This window comes from Suncus etruscus, chromosome 4, assembly GCF_024139225.1.
Source record: "Suncus etruscus isolate mSunEtr1 chromosome 4, mSunEtr1.pri.cur, whole genome shotgun sequence".
Lineage (NCBI taxonomy): Eukaryota > Metazoa > Chordata > Mammalia > Eulipotyphla > Soricidae > Suncus > Suncus etruscus.
Window position 1 is genome coordinate 21625763 of NC_064851.1, and position 23904 is coordinate 21649666.

At 40.8% G+C, this 23904-nt stretch overlaps 1 protein-coding gene across 1 annotated transcript in view; it reads right to left on the reverse strand.

The window, feature by feature from the left end:
- The window catches only part of SPEN (spen family transcriptional repressor), a 97720-nt gene that overhangs the window by 21045 nt on the left and 52771 nt on the right, over positions 1-23904 (reverse strand). The window contains 6 exon segments of the mRNA XM_049771926.1: positions 2186-2272; positions 2274-2300; positions 2653-2778; positions 6225-6376; positions 8019-8219; positions 11238-11398. Coding sequence (XP_049627883.1) covers positions 2186-2272; positions 2274-2300; positions 2653-2778; positions 6225-6376; positions 8019-8219; positions 11238-11398 — 754 coding nt within the window.

The window sequence follows — 23904 nt, forward strand, 5'->3', positions numbered from 1 at the left end:
AGGCCCAGAGAGAAAGTAGTAAGTAAGGTGCTTTCCTTGCATGTGGCCAATCCAGGTAGGTAAACAAACATGCAAAGTTTTTAAAAATTGACTTTATGGGGCAAAAGCAGTGGCACTTTGTAAGATTTTTTTGTCTTGCATGCAGCTGGCCTAGGACAGACCAAGGTTCGATCCCCCAGTGTCCCATATGGTCCCCCAAGCCAGGAGTGATATCTGAGCACATAGCCAGGAATAACCCCTGAGCGTCACTGGGTGTGCCCCCCCCCAATAAAACAAAGGAAAAAAAATTTTGTTTTTGGGCCACACCCGGCGATGCTCAGGGGTTACTCCTGGCTATTTGCTCAGAAATAGCTCCTGGCAGGCACGGGGGACCATATGGGACACCGGGATTCGAACCAACCACCTTAGGTCCTGGATCAGCTGCTTGCAAGGCAAACGCCGCTGTGCTATCTCTCCGGGCCCAAAGAAAAATTTTGACTTTATATATGAAAAGGAGCCACTTCAACAAGCCTTTTTCCTGTTATCATCATGTAAGATTACAAACTTTAGATGTCTATTTATTTTATTTGGTAAATTCTCACTGTATCATCATTGTTTAGAGCCAGAAAGATAGTTCAGGGAGCTAAGTGCTACCAAAAGCATACTTTCTATGTGGGAGGTCCCAAGGTTTAATCCCTGGCACCACAGAATCTACTGTGCATTGCAGGATAGCAAGTCCAAAGCAGAGTCATGAGAACCCATTCCCCAATCTTAAGGCACTGCAGGCCCCCTATTATCCCCCAAAGAAATTCTAAATAAATATTTATAATTTAAAATAAAGTCATCAAATTAAAAAAATAATGATCACATAGTGTGAATGTGAGTAATTATAGACTAATTTTAATGTAAGATAAACTATAAAACCTCTAAGAAATATTCAACATCACTACACAAATCATTTTCAAAAAATCGGGGGGGGGGGGGGGGGCCAAAGTGCAAGTAGTGGTACCCAGGAATACCTCCTGGAGGATATTGGAGGACCAAAAGAAATAACAGCAAGTGCTCTAGCCAGTATCGTATACAGTTCCGGAACCAAAATTTCAAAATTCTTTTTCAAAGTAGTTATCAACACGTTTCCTTTTTTTTTTCCCCCAAATAGGTAACTGTTTTCCCAAAGATACGTTTATTTCCATGCACATCCATCATGCATTGTAGGCTCCAAAAGCATTGTACATAAAATACCGTATTTTCCAGCGTATAAGACGACTTTTGAAACAAAAAAAAAGTCAACCAAAAATCGGGGGTCGTCTTATATGCAGAGTATATCCCGAAAAATGTTTCAATGTGCCGCTAAACAAAAATTGTCTGAATATTGCCACAAAACGATTTTTCCAACTCGATCCTGCACCAATCACTGCAAGGCTGCTCAGACCGCCTTTCTAACTGAGCCAATCCAAACTGGCTTTTTATGCATGCAAATTAGACAATGTTCTGTACCCGAATCTACACTGTAAAAAACCTGCTCAGATTGGCCAGAGTCAGAGAGAAAGTCTATTCCAGTATAACCTCTGAACCTTTGCTTGCTGATTGGCTCACTGTGGTACATACAGTTGCAGCACAGGAACGTTGTCTGATGCAGCAAATATAGACCTAAACCTATGTTTTAACTGTAAAATTAGGGAGTCATCTTATATGCCGGCAAATACGGTAAGAGGAAGTAAATTAAGAATCCATAACAGGGGCCCGGAGAGATAGCACAGCGGTGTTTGCCTTGCAAGCAGCCAATCCAGGACCAAAGGTGGTTGGTTCGAATCCCGGTGTCCCATATGGTCCCCCTGTGCCTGCCAGGAGCTATTTCTGAGCAGACAGCCAGGAGTAACCCCTGAGCACCGCCGGGTATGACCCAAAAAAAAAAAAAAAAAAAAAACCCTAAAAAAAAAAAACCTTAAAAAAAAAAAAAAAAAAAAAAAAAAGAATCCATAACAGCTAAGGAGGGAATACTGCTAGCAAGGGTTCTGTTAATAGAGAAGTAGAAAGAAGTCTACTTAAACAAGTAGATGTCTAGACAAAAATTTAGAAAAGGTCACTTAATGTATGTTAAGCTGTTAAAGCAAAGTGAGCAATACAATTTGGGTATGAAAAGAATTGAATTTTCAAGAAAAGTGAAGTTAGAAAAACCTTTAAACCAAACCAAACGCCTACATACCTTTAGCACTGGCCCATATCGGCAAAATGTTCGTGTTAAATACTGATCTGACACATTTGCAGATAGTCCATCTAACCACACACAGTTTTGTAGGCATGCTCTTTCCAAACCCCAGCTGTAAAAAATGATAAAGTTTCTATTAATTTAACCAATTTAAAACTATAGAGTCCCGAGAAAAACTGTTTTCAGTAAATCTTATTAAACCATCATCTTTAATGGTAATATAACTAAACTAAAAAAATATAAAGTATATTCTTTAAGTATCTTTAATATCAAACTAGAAATTAGCAAAAATATAATTCTAAGAAACATTATGCTTATAGTACAACACAGGATACAATGACGTGTTATCACCTTTCTCTAATTATTCTACTATTGCAATTTAAAAGACAAACATAAAATAAAGTCCAAATCTTAAAAACACACCCAACTGTGACAGTACAACAATTTAAAACAAATTACAATACCTTTAGGCGATTATTTCCAAGGTATTCCCCATCCATCTTCTTAATAGCTTTACAAACACTGGCAATATCACAATATTGCAAGAACGCATACTGAGGAACCCCATTTACTTTCTTAATATCAATATCCTAAAAACAAAACAAACAATGGATACCAGTGATATAAAAATAAAACATGTAATAATTAACAAATGCACATCTATGCATTTTCTAAAATAATTCAATGTTCTTAAATCAATTCATTAGTACGTTTCTTGTGTTGTTTATTTATTTATTTTTTTTTTTTTTTTGGTTTTTGGGTCACACCCCAGCCAGTACTCAGGGGTTACTCGTGGCTCTGCACTCAGAAATCACTCCTGGCAGGGTCAGTAAGGTGGCGCTAAAGGTAAGGTGTCTGCCTTGCAAGAGCTAGCCAAGGAAGGACCGCAGTTCGATCCCCCCGCGTCCTACATGGTCCCCCCCAAGACAGGGGCAATTTTTTTTTTTTGGTTTGGGTTTGGGTTTTGGGTTTTGGGGCCACACCTGGTGACGCTCAGGGGTTACTCCTGGCTATGCTCTCAGAAGTCACTACTGGCTTGGGGGACCACATGGGACACCAGGGGGATCAAACCTTGGTCCATCCTAGGCTAGCGCTGGCAAGGCAGACAGACACCTTACCTCTAGCGCCACTGCCCGAGCCCCACCAGGGGCAATTTCTGAACGCTTAGCCAGGAGTAACCCCTGAGCATCAAACGGGTGTGCCCCCCCCCCCCAAAAAAAAGAAATCACTCCTAGCAGGCTGGGGGACCATATGGGATGCCAGGATTCAAGCTACCGCGGTCCTTCTGCATGCAAGACAAACCACCCTTCCTCCATGCTCTCTCTCCGGCCCCTGTAAGTTTTTATCTTTTTTTTTTTAAGTTTTTATCTTAATATATGTAATCGTACTATTAATAAGAGATCTAAAAAGCTATAACATAGTATTTGTAGTCACAAATAATGAAATCCTCACATGAAGCTCTGCATAAAGGCAACTACAATGCAACATAAAATTCAAACTTTTAAGGGCTGGAGCAGTGGCACAGCTAGTAGGGTGTTTGCTTTGCACATGGCTGGCCTACGATGGACTATGGTTCGATCCCCTGGCGTCCCATATGGTCCCCCAAAACCAGGAGCAAATTTCTGAGCACATAGCCGGAGTAACCCAAGTGTCACTGGGTAAGCCCAAAAACCAAAAACAAAAAATTTTTTTCAAACTTTTAAATCCATATTAACTTGTAGTTAAGAGAAATGTGATAATACCTCCACCACTTCCCCCCAAAAAGGTAGCTTATTTAATAAAAAAATAAACAATAGGGGTCAGAGCAATAGCACAGCAGTAAGGCATTTATACCTTGCACAAGGCCAACACAGGAAGGACCCCAGTTGAATCCTGGCATCCCATACAGTCCCCTGAGCCTGCCAGGAGTGACTTCTGAGCGCAGAGCCAGGATTAACCCCTGAGCGCCACTAGAGGTGGCCAAAAGCCCAAAAAAGGCCGGAAGGAAGGAAGTAAGGAAAGGAAGAGAAGGAAAAGGAAGGAAGTACGGATAGGAAGAGAAGGAAGGAAGGAAGGACGGAAGGAAGAGAAGGAAGGAAGGAATGGAAGGAAGGAAGGAAGGAAGTAAGGAAGGAAGGAGGAGAAGGAAGGAACGCGAGAGGAAGGAAGAAGGAAGGAAGGAAGGCGAATGAAAGGAAGGAAGAGAAGGAAGAGAAAAGCCCGCTAAATTATAAGACTTTTCATTAATTCAAAATAAATATCAGAACGCACTTCTTTTAAAAAAAAAATGATGTTTGGGGTCAGAGAGACTGCACAGCAGTACGGCGTTTGCCTTGCATGCCGACGACCAGGGAGGGACCTGGTTCAATTCCCGGCATCCCATATGGTTCCCCCAGCCATGCCTGCAGTGACTTTCTGAATGCAGAAACCAGACGTGACTCTGATCGCCTCTGGGTGTGGCCCAACCACAATCAATGAAATTAAGGAAAAAATATGTTTTTATTATCCCTGTTGAGCTAGGGATAGTTTAAAGATTACCAAAACCTGGAAAATAAATATATGTTTATATTTATTTGGATATGGGGAGAGCTCAATGCCAGAACTTCAGAGGACTGACATTAAATCAGTAGGTCTGACTTTGATCACCTGGAGCTGTCATTTGGAGATTCCAGCTGCAAAACTGAGGAAGAAATACTACAACTAAAGTACATCCCTCAGTAAATTACAATAGGAAAAAAAACAAGGGAGAGGGGAAGGGGCAAATTTTTTTTCAAAGTTCCATTTGTGGTAATAGAATTAGAGGGAAAAACTCCATGGTAAGTTGTTCTTTTTGTTGCTGTTGTTGTTTGTTTTGTTTTGTTTTAATTTTTACTGATAGCAATGTGAATTACAAGACTTTCAGAGGTTTTTGTTTGTTTTGGTTTTTGATCACACCCAGCAGCAGTGCTCAGGCAGGGGTCCTCAGACTTTTTAAACAGGGGGCCAGTTCACTGTCCCTCAGACCACTGGAGGGTCTGACTATAGTAAAAACAAAACTTATGAACGAATTCTTATGCACACTGCATATATCTTATTTTGCAATGAAGAAACAAAACAGATACAAATACAATATGTGGCCCGCGGGCCATAGTTTGAGGACCACTAGCTCAGGGGTTACTCCTTGCTCTACACTCAGAAACCGCTCCTGGCAGGCTTGGGGTATGAGATGCTGGGATTTGAACCACCAAACCACTTTCCATCCTGGATTGGCTACACAAGGCAAACACCCTACCACTGTGCAAGCTCTCAGGTCCCCCATAAGTTCTTAAAAATAATTTGAGAAAAAAAAATTTAGGGCCTAGATGGATTTCAATGGGCTGAACATATGCTACACATGTAGGAGGCCCAAATTTGGTCCCAGCAGAACATGGTTCTCTAGAGATAGAGCTTAGAACCATAGAACAAACATAATTCTCTAAAGTTGCTCCTAAGTACAACCAAGTATAGCCCAAAATAATAAATAAGAAAACAGACACCATTCTTCCATGTTTAGAAATCCTAGAAATTAGAATATATTGATGTGTCCATATAGAATATTTTATACTCTAAGATAAAAAAAAAGAATGTTTTAATCAGTTCATAGAAAACCATCCAAAGGAAAAGGTTGGAGGGTTAGAGAGATAGTACAATGGGTAGGGCACACACCTTGCGTGTGACAAACATAAGGTTCTATCCCTAGCAGACCACATATGGTCCCCTGAATCCCACCAGGAGTAATTTCTGAGTGTAGAATCGTTAAGTATGCTATTAGCACAACTGGATGTCATCCAACAAAGAACAACAACCAAAAAACCCTGAAACAATAGAAAGGTCGGAGCACTGAGGCATGGGTATTAAAATTCTCACTACAGGAGCTAAAGATAGCACAGATGCACGCACATACATGATCCAGGTTCGGATCTCCAGGATTCTCCCATGTTCCAGGAATCAAACTCGGCATCTGCATTCAAGAATTGCTCTCTAGCCCTCTCAGACATTTCCACAGCTAAAACTGCTTTTATGGTACAAAACAACTTACCACAATTTCTCCAAAGCGCTGGAAAATGTTGCGAAGGTCATGATAAGTAGTGGTTTTTTCCAGGTTACCGATGAAGAGTGTTCTTGTTGCTTTGGGGTGAAATTCATCTATCCTTTCATCCAAAGGGCGGAATTCATTTTCACTTTCTGTTTCTTTATGTAAAACAGGAGTAGAATAAAAACATTTTAATGTTATATACTATGGGGAAATCTACATTTAAGAAACTCAGGGCTGGAGCAATAGTATTTGCGTTGCATGCGGCCGACCTGGATTCGATCCCCAAGCCTGCCAGGAGTAACCCCTGAGCACCACTGTTTTTAGGTGTGGCCCAAAAACAAACAAAAAGGTGAATTGTCCTTAAAATTCCCAATGTCCTTTTGAGTCATCTCCCTGGCCCAGATCTGAAAGATTGTTCTATCATTCAATGTCATGGAAACCAGAATAACAAGTTCGATTTGTGACTAGCCTAATGCAAATAAAAAGATCTAGCTAGTTCCTCTAACAGTGTTACAAGTAGTTGGTTTCTAATTCTGTTGTTACTATTCTAGAAACTATTTCCCCATCTCAATTCAATCCTCTGGAAAAGTATACTCAACAATCAACAAGAAATTCAACTTGTTTTTTTTTTTAGATTATTAGAAGTTAGGATTTCTCCTCTACAGAATCAGAACAATCTTTATCCTCTAGCCAAAACAATGTATTTTAGTAAGATGAACAATAATAGGGGCTGGAAAGATAGCATGGAGGTAAGGCATTTGCCTTTCATGCAGGAGGTCATCGGTTCGAATCCCAGCATCCCATATGGTCCCCCGTGCCCAGGAGCAATTTCTGAGCCTGGAGTCAGGAATAACCCCTGAGCACTGCCAGGTGTGACCCACAAAAAAAAAAAAAAAAAAAAAAAAAGAACAATAATAAAAGTGTAATACTTTTTTTTTAATTTATTTTATTTTGGTTTGGGGTCATACCTGGTGATGCTCAGAGGTTACTCCTAGCTCTGCACTCAGGAATTACTCTGGGTTTGGTAGATAGGGGATGCAGGGATTGAACCTGGGAATGATTCATGCAAACCCACAAATAGCAAAACCGCAGTATTATCATTCCAGCCCCATGTAGCACTCTTCTTTTTTTTGTTTGTTTTTTTAAATATATTTTTTATTTAAGTAACATGATCATAGTTGGGTTACAGTCATAACCAGAACACCCCCCTTCACCAGTGTAACATTATACCCTCTCCCCTTCCCATCCCCTGCCTGTATTCGAGACAGGCATTCTACTACAATTATTTGTTTTTAAGTTCAGTAAGTTGTATTTTTGTGTGAGTGTGTGTGTGTGTGTGTGTGTGTGTGTGTGTGTGTGTGTGTGTGTGTGTGTGTGTGTGTGTGTGTGGTTTTTGGGTCACACCCGGCAGTGCTCAGGGGTTATTCCTGACCTCACGCTCAGAAATTGCTCCTGGCAGGCACGGGGGACCATATGGGACGCCGGGATTCGAACTGATGACCTCCTGCATGAAAGGCAAACACCTTACCTCCATGCTATCTCTCCGGCCCCAGTTGTATTTTTTTTTCCTTAAAGGATAAGAGTAAAAAAATATAGTAAAGTTGTGATAGTGGCAATCGCCGTTGTTTGCATAGGTCCAGAAAAATGGAGAAAATGGAAGAAAAAAAAAAACCTTGGCTTGATTACAAATGTAGCACTCTCCTTAAAGGTATTCAATACATGTCAATAAAACTAGAATAATATGCTTTCATAACTTAGGATAGAAATCATATTACTACTCAAGCTATGGTCTCTTACCTGGCCCTATCCATGCAGTTACTTCAATCTGCATACCAAAGAAAAGTTTCCCTTTTGATGCAGTTAATGCTTTCTCTTGGTCCTCTTGCTGACGAAAGAATACAAGACCATACCTCTCTTCTGAAGCTCCATGTATCTGCACTGAAGTCACTTTTCCAAATTTCTTAAATTCATGGAAAAGGCCATCTTTAAGGCTTGTATCTAAAACCCCAAAACAAAACAAGTCAAATTACTTTTTGTTGTAATTCAATAAATTCCTTGCTTGATTTCTGAACTGTTTGTTAACATTAAGGAATTTCCTTCTCAAATGAAATAAGCATTTTGAAGACTTTTATATAACTACAAAAATAGAGGCCAGAGCGACACCACAGCAGTAGGGCGTTTGCTTTGCATGCACCCAATCAGGGAATGGACTTGCGTTCAATTCCCAGTACCCATATGATTCCCTGAGCATGGCAGGAGAGGTTTCTGAGTGCAGAGCCGAGTAACCCCTGAGAGCCACTGGGTGTGGCACAAAAAAATAAATAAAACAAAAAAAAAATTATATATATATATATTTATATATATATAAACCGAGTGTTAGAAAACATATTATCGACTGATAGGTAAGAGTCATTCCTCAGACATGCAGAAAATGTCGTTATATTTTATTTTATTGCTGTGTTTTGTGTTTTTTTGACCATGCCCAGCAGCACTCAGGGGTTACTCCTGGGACTGTACTCAGAAATCTGTGCTCAGAAATCAGGTCAATGATAAAATTGAGGAAAGTAGAAAATAATATGATAACTTTCTTGCGGGGAGGGGTTTGGGCCACACCCAGTGACGCTCGGGTTTTATTCCTGGCTCGGGGGACTATATGGGATGCTAGGGGATTGAACTGTGGTTTTTCCTAGGTCAGCCACATGCAAGGCAAACTCCCTACCATTGTGCTATTGCTCCAGCAATAAATTACTTTTAAATGTTAAAAATTAAATCTGTCTCAGTATAAAAATTAAAGTTGTACAAAAAGATAATTGTTCCCCATTTATTAACATTACTAGAGATCAAATCTAGGGCGAATTACATTGCTACACCACTAAGCTAACATTTTCTTGTCTACAACAACTCATATTTTACTACTTTGGTCAATCCTAAATTATCACAATCTAAATCAGTGGTCTTTGTACAGGCAATTAAAGTACTTGCTTCACATGTAGTCAACCCAGATTGGAATCCCCAGCATTGCATAGGGTTCTCTAAGTAATGCCAAGAGTGATCCTGGAGTATAGAGCCAGTAATAGCCTCTGAACATTACCAGATATGGCTCAATAGTCAGTAGTAACTCACAGACCAGTGCCAGTCCACACTGGCAAAGGTTGAAAACACTGGTCTACCACTTTGATCATAACAATCTTTGGACCAGTATCCATGATTGGTGTGATCCATGGGTGTAAAAAGGCTGAAAAGAGGTCAGAAAAATAGTATTTGTCTTGGCATGCAGCTGACCTGGCACCTTTCATGGTCCCCTGAGCACTAGAGCAGGAGTAATTACTGAGTACAGAGCAAGGAATAACCCTTCAACAATGCCAGGTGTGGCCCAAAAGCCAAAAACAAACAAATAAGAACAAAAAAAGCTGAAGAATGTTAATCTAAACCAAAAGTCAACACTTGTGTCTGAATATCCATAAAGAAGATATACAAGCTGTACAGAGAGCTCATTTTATTAACTTGAATGACCATTGAAATGTACTTAGCTATGAAATACATAAAGTTAATTTTTTATTTTTGGTTTTTTTTTTTGGGCCACACCCAGCGGTGCTCAGGGGTTGCTCCTGGCTGTCTGCTCAGAAATAGCTCCTGGCAGGCACGGGGGACCATATGGGACACCAGGATTCGAACCAACCACCTTTGGTCCTGGATGGACTGCTTGCAAGGCAAACGCCGCTGTGCTATCTCTCCGGGCCCATAAAGTTAATTTCTGCAATTTGATGACTTACTAATAGTTAACATACTTATTGTGTCTAATACAGAAAGAATAGAATATAGTGATCAATGTAAAACTATACATAGTACAGCCAGAGTGATAATACTTGTTAGGGCACTTGTCTTACACATAGCAGACTTGGGTTTGAATCCCAGCATCCCATATGGTCCACCATGCACCACTAGGAGTGATTTATTAGTGCAGAGTAACAAGCAAACCCTGACACCACCAGATGTGACCCAAAAAGTGAAAAAAGAAGTAAAGCTAAGATAGCACTGAGTATAACCTTTATTAAGACTTTAGACTTTTTCCTTTATTCCTGGCTTCCCTTTTATTTAGAATTCTAATATATTTTCATTTTTTGGACTTTTGGGTCATATCAAGCTCAGGGATTACTTCTGGTAGGCTCAGGGGACCATATGGGTTGCTGAGGATCAAACTCGAGTTGGCTGTGTGCAAGACAAGCACTGTGCTGTCACTCCAGTCCAGGAACACTAAAATCTTGATTTCCTAAAATTGGGGGTGGGGGGATATTGAAGGGTTTGGGACCAAACCAGGCAATACACAGGGGCTACTCTTTCAACTCTAACATCAGGGGTCACTCCAGGCAGAGTTCAGAGGATCATCAGACATATCAGGAATCAAACAGGGGTCCCTACATGCAAGGCAAAAACAGTACTTCAGCCTTTTGAGCCTCTCCCTAGCCCAACAGCAGTTTTGGAGTTGGTCAAGTTTAGGCCAAACTCAGCAGTAGGAGGGACCAGAGTGATAGCAGAGAGGTAGGGCATTTGCCTTGCAAGCAGACAACCCAGGAATGACCCGGGCTTGATCCCATATGATCCCCCAAACCTGCCAGGAGAAATTTCTGAATGCAGAGTCAGGAATAACTCCCCCTGAGTACCAATGGGTGTAGCCCCAAAACAAAACAAACACCTCCCCCCCCCCATCCCAACAACTCAGCAGTAGCAAGAATGATGTTCAGTGCTGGGTATTGACCCAGATGGTGTCGATCATAAGCAACACAAGAGCCTTACTCTATAATTTGCACCTGGCATTCCACCATGAAGTTTTACATATAATATCCTAGAAATTATAAAAGTTCTAATACTTGCTACTACTTGTTTTTTCTTTTATGTCAATAAATCTTAAATTTAAAAAAAGGAAAAAGAAAATTTTATTTTGCTGCTTAGTAAAGAGTCTGTTTAAGTTGTTTGTTCTCCAATAGTAGTAAAGAGGAATATAGGACAAAATTTTACCTGTGGAGCGTACTGGAAGATTTTGAACCTTGATCCCAAAACTTTTACGAGGCTCATCTTTTTCCAGAGATGAAAGCAACTGAGAAGTGGGTGCAGGGACTGCTGCAGATTGAACTGATCGAGCTGGAGAGTCATCACTTGAACTACTGCTGGAATCACTGCTGCAGATGGGGGTGGAAAAACTTTAGTGAAAAGATAAATAAAAAATAAGTAACATAAAATTTCTTAAAATTGATAAGTAATTTCATTACCATTTACCTGTAAACAAAATAATGAGCAACTATGTAACACATAAATACCATTAAGCAATTTATATTAAAATTTAATTTATATTTTTAAAATTATAAGTGACAATAATTAAAAGGTTTAAATTTTAGTTTGAACATACTACTTCTCATATTCTACTTTCAGGCATGGGAGGGGAGAACAAACTGATCTGATAACAAGGAACTAAAAACAATTCTCTTGGTCCAGGAGTTGGGTGGTAATAATCACAAAATGATTCCATTTCATTTACTGCATGCTATCACATTTAAAGAATGTAAACATACAGGTTACTTCATTTCATTCTTGTTTTTCTTGGGGTTTGAGGTTATACCTAGCAGTACCCAGTGTCTGCTCCTAGGTTGATGCTTGGGAGTAACTGTTGGCCATGTTTGGGGGACCCAGTAGTGTCAGGGATTGAACCCAACCTCTAGTATGCAGAGCATGAGGTCTAATCTTTTGAGTTCTCTCCTGACACTTAGTTTAACTTTTCTTTTTTTTAACTCCTCTCCCCCAACTCCGTTTAACTCTTCTGTTGTTTGTTTGGGGATCACACTTGGTGATGCTCAGAGGTTACTCCTGGCTATGCACTAAGGAATTACTCCTAAAAGGCTCAAGAAACCAATGGGATGCCAGGGAGTGAACCCAGGTTCAATCCTACCACTGCACTATATATGACTCTGGCCTGCAGTGGCTACTCTGAGAGTGCTCAGGGCCTGCTCCTGGCAATGCTCAAGAACTCATGTTCCAAGGATCAAAATTAGACTTCTAGTTTGTCCTCAGAGAGCCCTTTCTGGTCCCCAAGCTGCTACAACTTAAAGCACAGGATACTATTGTAGAAGCCTTAACTTTTGTTTGTTTTGTTTTGTTTTGTTTTGTTTTGTTTTGTTTTGGAACACACCCTGTGACACTCCGGTTACTCCTGGCTAGAAAGACCATATGGGACACGCCGGAGATCGAACCCAAGTCTGTCCTAGGTCAGCCACGTACAAGGCAAACATCTTACCATTGCACTATTCCTCCAGCCCCTAGAAGCCTTAAGTTTTAAGCAAGTAAATTTGGGAAATGAGGAAAGGAATATTTAACCTATCTTCTAGACACTCTTTAAAGAAAAAACAAGCAAACAATCTTTCTATTTTTGACATCTATCAAAGAGTGCAGCTTTATTTTTCTTTTTGGGTTTGAGGGCTACCCTGCTGATGTTCAGGAATTGCTTCTGGCAGGCTAGGGAGACCAGATAGGATGCCAGGTATAGAATTCAGGTTGGTCAATGCAAGGTTTATTCCCCATTATACTACCGCTCCATCATCTCAGCTCTTTTTTGTTTTATTGAGCCACACGCAGTAATGCTGAGGACTATTCCTGGTTCAGAATTTGGGGGTCAAAACCTAGGCTCTAGAATGGAAAGCATGCACTCTAGTCCCAGCTCAAGTTCATATGAGATTGAAGAGAGTATATATCAAGTAAGGCCCTTCCTTGAACATTCCCAGTCTAAATTTGATCCCCATATGGTCCCCCAAGCACCATCAGTAGTGATTTCTGAGTGCAGTCAGGAGTAAGTCCTGAGCAAAGACAGGTGTGCATCCCCTCTCTTCAAAGGCTACAGTTCTGGGCCCGGAGAGATAGCACAGCGGTGTTTGCCTTGCAAGCAGCGGACCCAGGACCAAAGGTGGTTGGTTCGAATTCCAGTGCCCCATATGGTCCCCCATGCCTGCCAGGAGCTATTTCTGAGCAGACAGCCAGGAGTAACCCCTGAGCAACGCCGGGTATGGCCCAAAAACCAAAAAAAAAAAAAAAAAAAAAACAAAGACTACAGTTCTTGGGGTTGGATAATACAACGGATAAGGCATGTGCCTTACATGTATCTGACCCGAGTTGAATCCCTGGCACCAAGGTCAGCAAGGACTGTTCCTAAACACAGAGCCAGGATTAAGTCCTGAACACTTCTGTATGGCCCCTTCACCCAGCACCCAATCCCTGCCAAAAAAGAACAAAAGGAGAAAAATAAAATAAACCCAAACAGTTCTAAATACCACCATTTCTTAGCAAATGCTTCTTAATCTATTAACCTGGAAGCTCAAATGCCCAGAATGTTTAGCTTTTTTAAAATGCTAAGTTTTAGACTCATAACAGTTCGTTAAATAATGAATATGTTATTTCTTTGTTTCAGGGGGAGGGGTTGGGGGTTTGGGGCCACAGCTGGTGGTGCTCAGGGATTACTCCTGGTTTTGCACTCAGAAATTACTCTTGGTGGTGATGGGGGACCATATGGGATGCCAGTGATGAAACCCAGGTTGGCCATATGCAAGGCAAATGCCCTAATATAGGCATAAAAATATAGGTTATTTCTTAAATGTCAAAAGCAATTTATCAATAACTATTCCCATCTAAATCAATAATAATTATAATCAAATAGTTTTAAGAAAGTAGTCATAATTTTCTTGAAATATCATTTTTTATGTAAAAGAATAATTACCAATAAAAATGGGGAAAATAAAGGAATGGTAACGTTTGAAAGAAATATGGACCAAAGGAGGCAGGGTTAACAAATTTATGATAACCAAAAATGGAGTTAGTATAATATTTTTCATCATATCATGTAAAAGGATGGCTAAGTATTTGAACAAGGAGCACCACTATAAGCCTAATGGTCTAATACATTAGCAGACTATTTAATCAAACCAAAATTAGAAAGAAAACAGTGGGCAGGATGTGCCTTGTATGTAATAGGCTGACCTAGCGAGATTCAACCCTGAGGACCTCTAGCACAGAACCAGGAATAAATCCTAAGCACCTCTGGGTATGACTCCAAAACAAAATCTAAACCTAGAAATGTCTCAAAGTTAAACCTAAGGACAACCAATCACAAACAGCATATTGAAGTAAGCAAAAGTCAAGAAAATTGGTCAACATCCTACAGGGAAGCTACTACAACACAAATTGTCTGGCTCTAAATATGTGTAATTCCACAGTTGAGAAATGCTTTTTCTACATTATTCCTCTGACTAAGCAAGCTTCAGAGTTCCTTTCTTCTGAAAACCTAACATACTCTTTTAAGATGTAATTCAAAAATCTGTTACTTTCTCTTTACTATTAATATATCCTTTTGTAACAATTTTTAATAACTGAAACATAAAAATGATTAAAAATCTTATAAAAGACCTTAATATTTATTTGGAAAACCTAAGAGAAAGCTGGAATCTAAAACATTCTGGCAGGGTGCTTTGCCTTGTAACTGTATGACCTAGGTTTGATGCTCAGTACTCCCTGAACACTATCAGGAGTGTGGAAAAAAAGGGGGGACACTACAAGTTAAAATATTTTGGGGGCCGGAGAGAGAGCACAGGGGTAGGGCATTTGCCTTGCAAGCAGCCAATCCAGAATGAATGGTGGTTCGAATCCAGCATCCCACATGGTTCCCTGTGCCTGCTAGGAGCAATTTCTAAGCACAGAGCCAAAAGTAACCCTGAGCGCCACCGGGTGTGACCAAAAACCAAAAATAAATAAATAAATAAATAAATAAATAAATAAATAAATAAATAAATAAAAATATCTTGGAATCATTGGATATTTGAATAAAAATAATAATAATATATCTTGGAATCATTGGATATTTGAACATGTGACTGAAAAAAGAAACTGAGTGACCAGAGCAATAGCACAGCAGTAGGGAGTTTGCCTTGCATGCAGCCGACCCAGGACAGACCCGGGTTTTGATCTCCTGCATCCCATATGTTCCCCGGAGCATGCCGGGAGCGATTTCTGAGCGCAGAGCCGAAGTAACCCGAAAAACACCAGGTGTGGCCCAAAAACAAAAACAGAAACAGAAACAAAAAAAAAAAGGAAAACTGAAAATAGACTCTTTTTCTTTTTTTGTTAAACCCAATGCCCCTGGCTCTGGTATGTTAAATTTCTTAGAGAAACTAAAAAGATTTCTCTTTAATAACGACTAGTTAACTTAATAGTGGGGAAAAAAAAAAAACGAGAAAAGTGTTCTGAATAGACAGGATTGCTTAAAAAGATACTATCTATCAACAAAGGTTTTTTTTTTCCTAATCACACCTGGGGTTGCTCCTGACTTTAGTCAAAGGACCATGTGGTGACAGGAATCAAAGCATAAAGTCTAGCTAGTACTTTGAGCTATTGAGTACCAGAAAAAAAAAATTTAGTTCAGTAAGTTTTTTATTCCCTCTCGAGATGAGTTCTTTCCTATTTGTATGCCAGGACATGTACCAGGGCTCTCTCCATCTTTCAAGAAAGCCACAGTCTCTGGAGTGCATTACTCTCTCCTTTTTTTTTTCCTTCTGTTTTTAGGGCTACGCCCGTTTGATGCTCAGGGGTTACTCCTGGCTAAGCGTACAGAAATCGCCCCTGGCTTGGGGGGACCATGTGGTCCTTCTTTGGCTAGCACTTGCAAGGCAGACACCTTACCTCTAGCGCCACCTCACCGGCCCCACTCTCTCCTTTCTTTTTTTTTTTTTTTGGTTTTTGGGCCACACCCGGTAATACTCAGGGGTTACTCCTGGCTATGCGCTCAGAAGTTGCTCCTGGCTTGGGGGACCATATGGGACACCGGGGGATCGAACCTCGGTCGTCCAAGGCTAGCGCAGGCAAGGCAGGCACCTTACCTTTAGCGCCACTGCCCGGCCCCACTCTCTCCTTTCTTATAGAGCCTCTCTCCTTTCCTCAGAATTTAAAACAAAACAACAAAACTTTTTTACTTAAAAGTAAAATAAAAGAAAATGGGTGTGGGGGTTTGGGTCACACCCAGAGGAGCTCAGGAGTTACTCCTGGCTCTGCACTCAGAAAAACGTTGCTGGTGGGCTCAAGAGACCATATGGGATATCAGGGATAATATCAGGATAATATCCCTGTTATATGGACCAGGTCCATCCCTCGTCAGCCACATGAAAGGCAAATGATCTACCGCTGTGCTATCGCTCAGGCCCAAAAAATAAAAATTAAATTTAAAATTTTATGAAAAAGAAATAAAGTATTTTCTTTTCATCTCCCTGGATAGCCTGTGTACTAACCATCTAACACCAAGTTTCACCAGTAGGGTTCCCTATTACCTGGTGACCTCTCCCATGCACCCTGGGACCCTTTGTAAAAGCAATAGCTGTAATTAAAGCTTACATTTCTCTCTAAAAATTTTTGTTGTTTATGGGTCACCACCCCCAGTGGCGCTCAGTATTGAAAACATCATGGAGGGTAGGGGCAGAGCGATAGCACAGCAGGTAGGGCATTTTTCTTGCATCCGGCTAACCTGGGTTACATCCCCCCGCATTTCATATAGTCCCAAGGAGAAATTTCTTTTTTTGGTTTCTGGGTAACACCCGGTGGCACTTGCCTGGAGAGAATTCTGAGTGCAGAGAAGAGTAACCCCTGAGTGCCACTGAGTGTGGCCCAAAAACAAAAACAAAGAAACAAAAATAAACATAATTTGGGAAGGATAGACAGTTGCTCAAGGATACTGAATGCATGGTTTGCAAATGAGGGTCTAAATTCAATCTGACACTGTATAGTGTATGGTGTCCCTAAGCATGGGAAGGACCCCAGTATCAGGCCAGGAGTGCTTCCAAAACTGCCAGGTGTGGTCCCAAAACAAAACAAACAAAAAAAATACTTAGCACATCATTTAGCAATTTCAATTCTTTTTTGTTTTTATTTTTGGGCCACGCCCGTTGATGCTCAAGGGTTACTCCTAGCTATAAGCTCCACTCAGAAATCACTCCTGGCTTGGGGGGGGGGACCATATGGGACGCTGCGGGGGGGGGGGGGGTGGAGGGGAATCGAACCGTGGTCTGTCCTCGGCTAGTGCTTCCAAGGCAGACGCCTTACCTTTTGCGCTTTTGCGCCACCGCTCCGGCCCTAAGACCTATTCTTTTTTAAATAAAAACAAAAAATGGAAGGAGTCCATGCTTTATTAATAGTAAGAATTGTGTGTCTTATACACTGGTGGGATTTATAGGAGCTAACTAAAATCCCCTAGATAACTTTAATAATTATAAGATAAAGGGCTGGAAATACTATGTAAATGGTTTAAGCACAAGATTTATAAGTAGGAGCCCCAGGTTTAATCTGCTGTCAATAATCCCGTCAGGAATATAATAATAACAACAACAACAACAACAACAACAATATGGAGCCAGACAACAACAACAACAATATGGAGCCAGAGAAATAGCATGAAGGTAGTGTTTGCCTTGCATGCAGAAGGTCGGTGCCTCGAATCCGGCAACCCATATGGTTCCCTGAGCCTGCCAGGAGCGACTTCTGAGCATAGAGCCAAGAGTCACACCAGTTGTGACCCAAAAACCAAATAATAGTAATTAATAATAATAGTCACAAAGGCTGCTTTCCAATCAGCTAAAAATCTGGGGAATTTCTGTTTTTGGTTGAAACAATCAGTTCCTGCTAAGAATGAAAAAATGTCATGGAGTGGAGTGTGTAATATAAAGCAATGCTCAGGAGCAATCTCTATAGTGCCTCTTGAGCCATTTTCCCAGCACTGAAAATTTATTTTTCTACGTATTTTCATGCTATCCAAAATACAAACTTAGTCAACAGCTTTCAACTTAAAGTCCAGAGTTTGGGACCCGAGAGACAGCATAGCAAAGGGGGCATTTGTCTTTTAAGCGGATGACCCAGGACGGACCTGGGTTAGATTCCCAGCATTCCATGTGGTCCCTTGAGTCTGCCAGGGGTGATACCTGAGCATAGAATCAGAAGTAATCCCTGAGTACCACTGGGTGTGGTCCAAAAGCAAAATGATGAGGAGGAGGAGGAAGAGGAGGAGGAGGAGGAGGAGAAATCATAACTGTTAATTATAACACCATGAGATTTTCATCAATCTATATAAATTATGTATTTTTTCATAGAATGTTTCAAAAGGTATAAACAAAGAAAGTATCCAGATCAAGATGGTAGCTTTTAAAAATTCAAAACAGCAACAAATAATTACTGTATCTTTTGAAGCAAATGGAATGCTCAGTGGCTCAGAACCACACTACAAATGTCAAGGTCTCAGATCCAATTCCAGATGCCACCACATATGGAGAAAAAATCCTGCTAGCTCTGCTGTTTGAGCCTAGTTATTCTCAGTACAAGTGATTTCTGGCTATACCAGTTATGGGTATGAGAAACAATACAACAACATGGGTTGACTCCTTGACAAACACTGAAACAAAAAATAATGTGCAAGTTACACAGGCAAGAAGTGCAACCCTGGGCAAGTTTACACACAGGCACCACCATGTCTCCTGGCCAACACAACTAAATAAATTCAGTCCTCAGTAATACACTATGTGCAACAAAGCGCCACATCATATCCATGATTCCCCACTAGAGCAAAAAATGAAAAAAAGTGGTAAAAAAAAATTAATGAAGAAACAAATATTGGAACTTTTAACAACTGTGCAGTAAGTTCAAATTTCAGGCTTGACCTTTTTCTAACTTAACAATATGGTGTTATATTCAGAATGACTTAAAAAAAAGTCTGTGGCCGGAGAGATAGCATGGAGGTAAGGCATTTTGCCTTGCGTGCAGAAGGTCGGTGGTTCGAATCCCAGCATACCATATGGTCCCCCCAGCCTGCCAGCAGCGATTTCTGAGCAGAGAGCCAGGAGTAACCCCTGAGCGCTGCCGGGTGTGACCCAAAAAAAAAAAAAAAAAAGTCTGTTATTCTAACTGCTGAATTATTAAGATCAGTCAAGATTCAAGAAATTCCATGAGAAGGGAGGAGCCAAAGAGATAGTACAGCGGTAGGGTGTTTGCCTTGCATGCAGCCAAAATATGGAAAGCTTTTACCTAAATACTTTCTCTGGGAGATGAAGCGATAGCCAAGTGTGGCCCAAACCCCCCCACCACCAAAAAAAAAAAACCTTTCTCTGGAGCAGGGGTCTCAAACTCAATTTACCTGGGGGCAGCAGGAGGCAAAGTCGGGGTGAGGCAGGGCCGCATAAGGGATTTCACACAAAAAAAGTCCTCAAAAGTCATTAATAACAGTTTTAATTATTTCTTCTGAACATGAATAGAACATTGAGTGAAGATCATGAACAGTTCTTCTGAACATGGCATCTTAGACTTGACAGCGCTTCTCACAAATCTGAACCACATTTGGCTTTAGAGAGGAAGCAGTTGAAACCCTCAGTATGGCTTGAAGATGATCATCATTAAGTCTAGACCTGTACTTATTGAAGTTCAATGTGGAGAATAACTTTTCACACAAATATGTGCTCCCAAAAAGGCATATAGTGCGCTTGAACATTCGGGAAAGCTCAGGGAAGCTGGGGGCAATTCTCTCAAAAATTGCCCATGCATGTCTGCTTTGCCACTAATCTCCTTGAACCTGGCTTTGAGATCAGAGTTGCATTGCAGGCCAATGAGCTCCATTTGAAGCACAGGAGGGGCATCTTGCACATCAAAGGAAAAGGGGTCCACAAAAATTTGGAAAGTGGCTTTGTGCTTTTTGAAGTCTGCAAATCTGTGATCAAATTCCTTCTCTAGCTTAAAAATAGCATCAACATATTTCTCATCACTGAACAGTATGCCTGCATCCACAAGTTCCTTGCATGCTGGGAAATGGCAAAGGTTTGTCTGAGAGAGCTGGGATTTCCATAACACAAGTTTTGTGAAGAATGCTCTCACGTTGTCATAGGCAGCACTGATAAGCTGCCCCGGGCCTTGTAACATCTTGTTTAGTACATTCAGCTTATGTGTGATGTCAACAAGAAAAGCTAAGTCCATGAGCCATTTGTGATCACTCAACTCAGAAATAGCATTCCCATCCTTTTCCATGAAGGCTTTCACTTCTCTCAATTCAAAAAAATCTTTTCAAGACATTTCCCCTGCTGAGCCAACGTACCTCGGTGAAATAGAGCACATCTCCATATTCTGACTCCATTCCCTCTAAAAAAGCACGGAACCTCCTGTGCTTTAAGCCCCTGGATCTGATTTGGATGATGCATTTCACAACAACAGACATCACATTGTCACATGGCAGGCATTTACTGGAAAGGGCCTGCTGATGGATATTGCAGTGAAGAGCAATGGCCTTCTCTACACCCTCCTCTTCGTTTTTTTTTTTTTTTTTTTTTGAACAAGTGCCACCAGTCCATTTTTCCTCCCTGTCATTGATGGCGCTCCATCGGTTATTATTCCAACAAACCTCTTCCATGGCAAACCTGCATTCTCAATGGCATCACACAGATGCCAAAATATCTCATTAGTGGTAGTCTGGCCATGCATTTGGAATTATTGTGAGCAGCTCCTCTGTCAATTCAAAATTGCAATCAACACCACAAACATAAATTGTGAGCTGCACAGTGTCTGTTATATCTGTGCCCTCATAAAGAGCAACTGAGTATGCATCAAAACATTTGGCTTTCTCACACAGTTGATGATAAATGTCACTTGACATGTCAGAAATGCGTTCTGCCACAGTGTTGGCAGAAATGCTGATTTTGCTAAACTGACCTTTCTTTTCCAGACAGATAATACTTGCAGCCTGTAACATGCATATTTTTTAACAAACTCTCCTTCTGTGAATGGTTTCCCTGCCTTAGCAATCATCTCACTAACCATGTAACTAGCTTCGACTGATGCAACATTCTCTTTGGTTGCTTTCTTGAAGAAATCTTGTTGCCTCATTAGACATGCTTTAAGACTGGCAACCAGGGGCCAGAGAGGTGGCGCAAGAGGTAAGGTGTCTGCCTTGCAAGTGCTAGCCAAAGAAGGAGCGGTTCAATCCCCCGGCGTCCCATATGGTCCCCCCAAGCCAGGTGCGATTTCTGAGCGCTTAGCCAGGAGTAACCCCTGAGCATCAAACGGGTGTGGCCCAAAAAACAAAAACAAAACAAACAAACAAAAAAAAGACTGGCAACCCGCTTGGCTCTCTCATTTCCTTGATATTTTGCACATTCCTCAGCATGTTTAGTTGAATAATGGCGTTTCAAGTTGTATTCCTTGTGCACTGCAACTTTCTGAGCAAATAAGACATGTGGGGATGCCCCTGTGCTCAACAAAGAAATACTGCGTCTCCCACTTTTCCTGAAATTGTCTGTGCTCTTCATCAATCTTTCTCTTCACTTCAGGCTTTGATGAAGTCATGATGAAGGTGTGACAAAATCTAATTCTGTAATAAACTTCTCTCCCTTAGGCCTCCGATAATGCAAGGGATAGCGCGGGCAGGAGCAGCAGAAATGACATCTGCGCTAGGCAGATGTAAAGTATTTGCGATTATTAGCTTACCGAATATTCACAATATAAAATTGCATTAGTCGGACCCGGAGAGAGAGAGCACAGTGGCATTTGCCTTCAAGCAGCCAATCCAGGACCTAAGGTGGTTGGTTCGAATCCCGGTGTCCCATATGGTCCCCCGTGCCTGCCAGGAGCTATTTCTGAGCAGACAGCCAGGAGTAACCCCTGAGCACTGCCCAAAAAACAAAAACAAAAACAAAACAAAAAAAAAAAAATCGCAAAAAATCGCATTAAACAGTTGCATACCCCGAACAGAACTGCTCGGGGTATGCAAATGTTTAATGCGATATTTTTCTTACTAATGCGATTTTTATTGCGATTATTTTGTAAGCGAATAATCGCAAATACTGTGATATTTGAAGGCTGGCCGTGGCCCACAAAATGTTGTACGGAGGGCTGCAAACGGTTTTTTTTTTTTTTTTTTTTTTTTTTGGTTTTTGGGCCACACCCAGCGGTGCTTAGGGGTTACTCCTGGCTGTCTGCTCAGAAATAGCTCCTGGCAGGCTGGAGTTTCTTTCTTAACACAGTGCTTCAGTCTAAAAGACTTCCATATGGGAAAGGTGAAAGGGAAACTAGGGACACTGCTGGTGGGAAATATGCAATGGTGAGTTACTGTACATTCACTGTATGACTGTAAATAAATCATGCACAACTTTATTTGTGGGGGATAAACTGTATTATAAAGAACCTATAACCATGTGTTTAAAAAAAATTTAACACCCCCCCCAGCAATATGGCATAGCACATTCAGGAAGTTACTTTGCACCCTCTCAAACACCAAAATAAACATTTTTAAATCACTGAACTTTGCAGTTTGCATTATATAAAATGTTATCTAGAAGGAATATAAATATCTACTAAATATATATGTCTACTGACTATGTCAGAATTCCACTGCTTAACATTTTAAGCCTTTATCAAAGGCAACACTTAACAAGCCATGCCAGAGTGATCCATGAGCACAGAAACAGGAATAAGATCTGAGCACCATTGGATGTGGTTCAAATACATACATACATACATACATACATACATACATACATACATACATACATACATACATACATAACTCTGAGGCTGGAGAGATAACTCAAAGGGCTGAGTACATGGTTTGCATACGGTAAGTCCGAGTTTACTCTTCAGCATATCATGATTCCCTAAAAACCACCAAGAGTGATCCTAAACAAAAGCCAGGAGTAGCCACTGAAAACAAACAAATGGCCCCCAAAAGAAACAAAAGATTGTCAGTTTTGGAAACATAAAAATAAAGAAAAATGGAGGCCAGAAAGATAGCATGGAGGTAGGGTATTTGCCTTGCATGCAGAAGGACAGTAGTTCGAATCCCGGCATCCCATATGGTCCCCCAAGCCTGTTAGGAGCGATTTCTGAGTGTAGAGCCAGGAGTAACCTCTCAGCATGCCAGATGTGAACCAAAAAGCCAAAAAGAAAAAAGAAAAAAAAAAGACCTATTCTTTAAAATAACCACTAGAGGGGTAAACAAATTAATATTAACATAACATTATCTCTCTTATCTTTTTCTAGAAGTTTGTCCGACTGAAACTTAAAAGACAAAAATTTTAAAAAATTATGTATATTTTAAATGTTATGAGTGGGGAAGGGTTGGACTACACCCAGAAGTGCTTGGGGCTTACTCCTGGCTCTGAACTTAAGGATCAGTCACAGTGTCCGTGCTCAGGATTCCATTTGTAGTACCAGAGATTGAAGTGGAGTCAACTGCATGCAAACTAAATGCCTTATCCTACACTATCTCTCTAGCCCCTTAAGTTTTCAATTATTATTGTTTGTTTGGGGCACATCAATCTGGCAGTACTCAGAGGCTAAGCACAGCACATTGCCAAGATGTTGCCCAGAAAACATCTTGTGCTAAGGATCAAATATGAATCTCCAGCATGGAAATCATATTTACTGACCCTTTGAGCTATTTTTCCAAGTAAATGTACATATTTTTTATTTTGTTTTTATGTTGTTTGTTTTGGTACCACTCCAGCAACACTCAGGACTTGGCTTATTCTTACTCTTAGCTCTACGCCCAGCGATTGTTCCTAGTGGTTCTCAGGACACCACATAGGGAGGATGCCAGGGAACAAGCCCAGATCTGCCATATGCAAGACAGTTGCCCTAC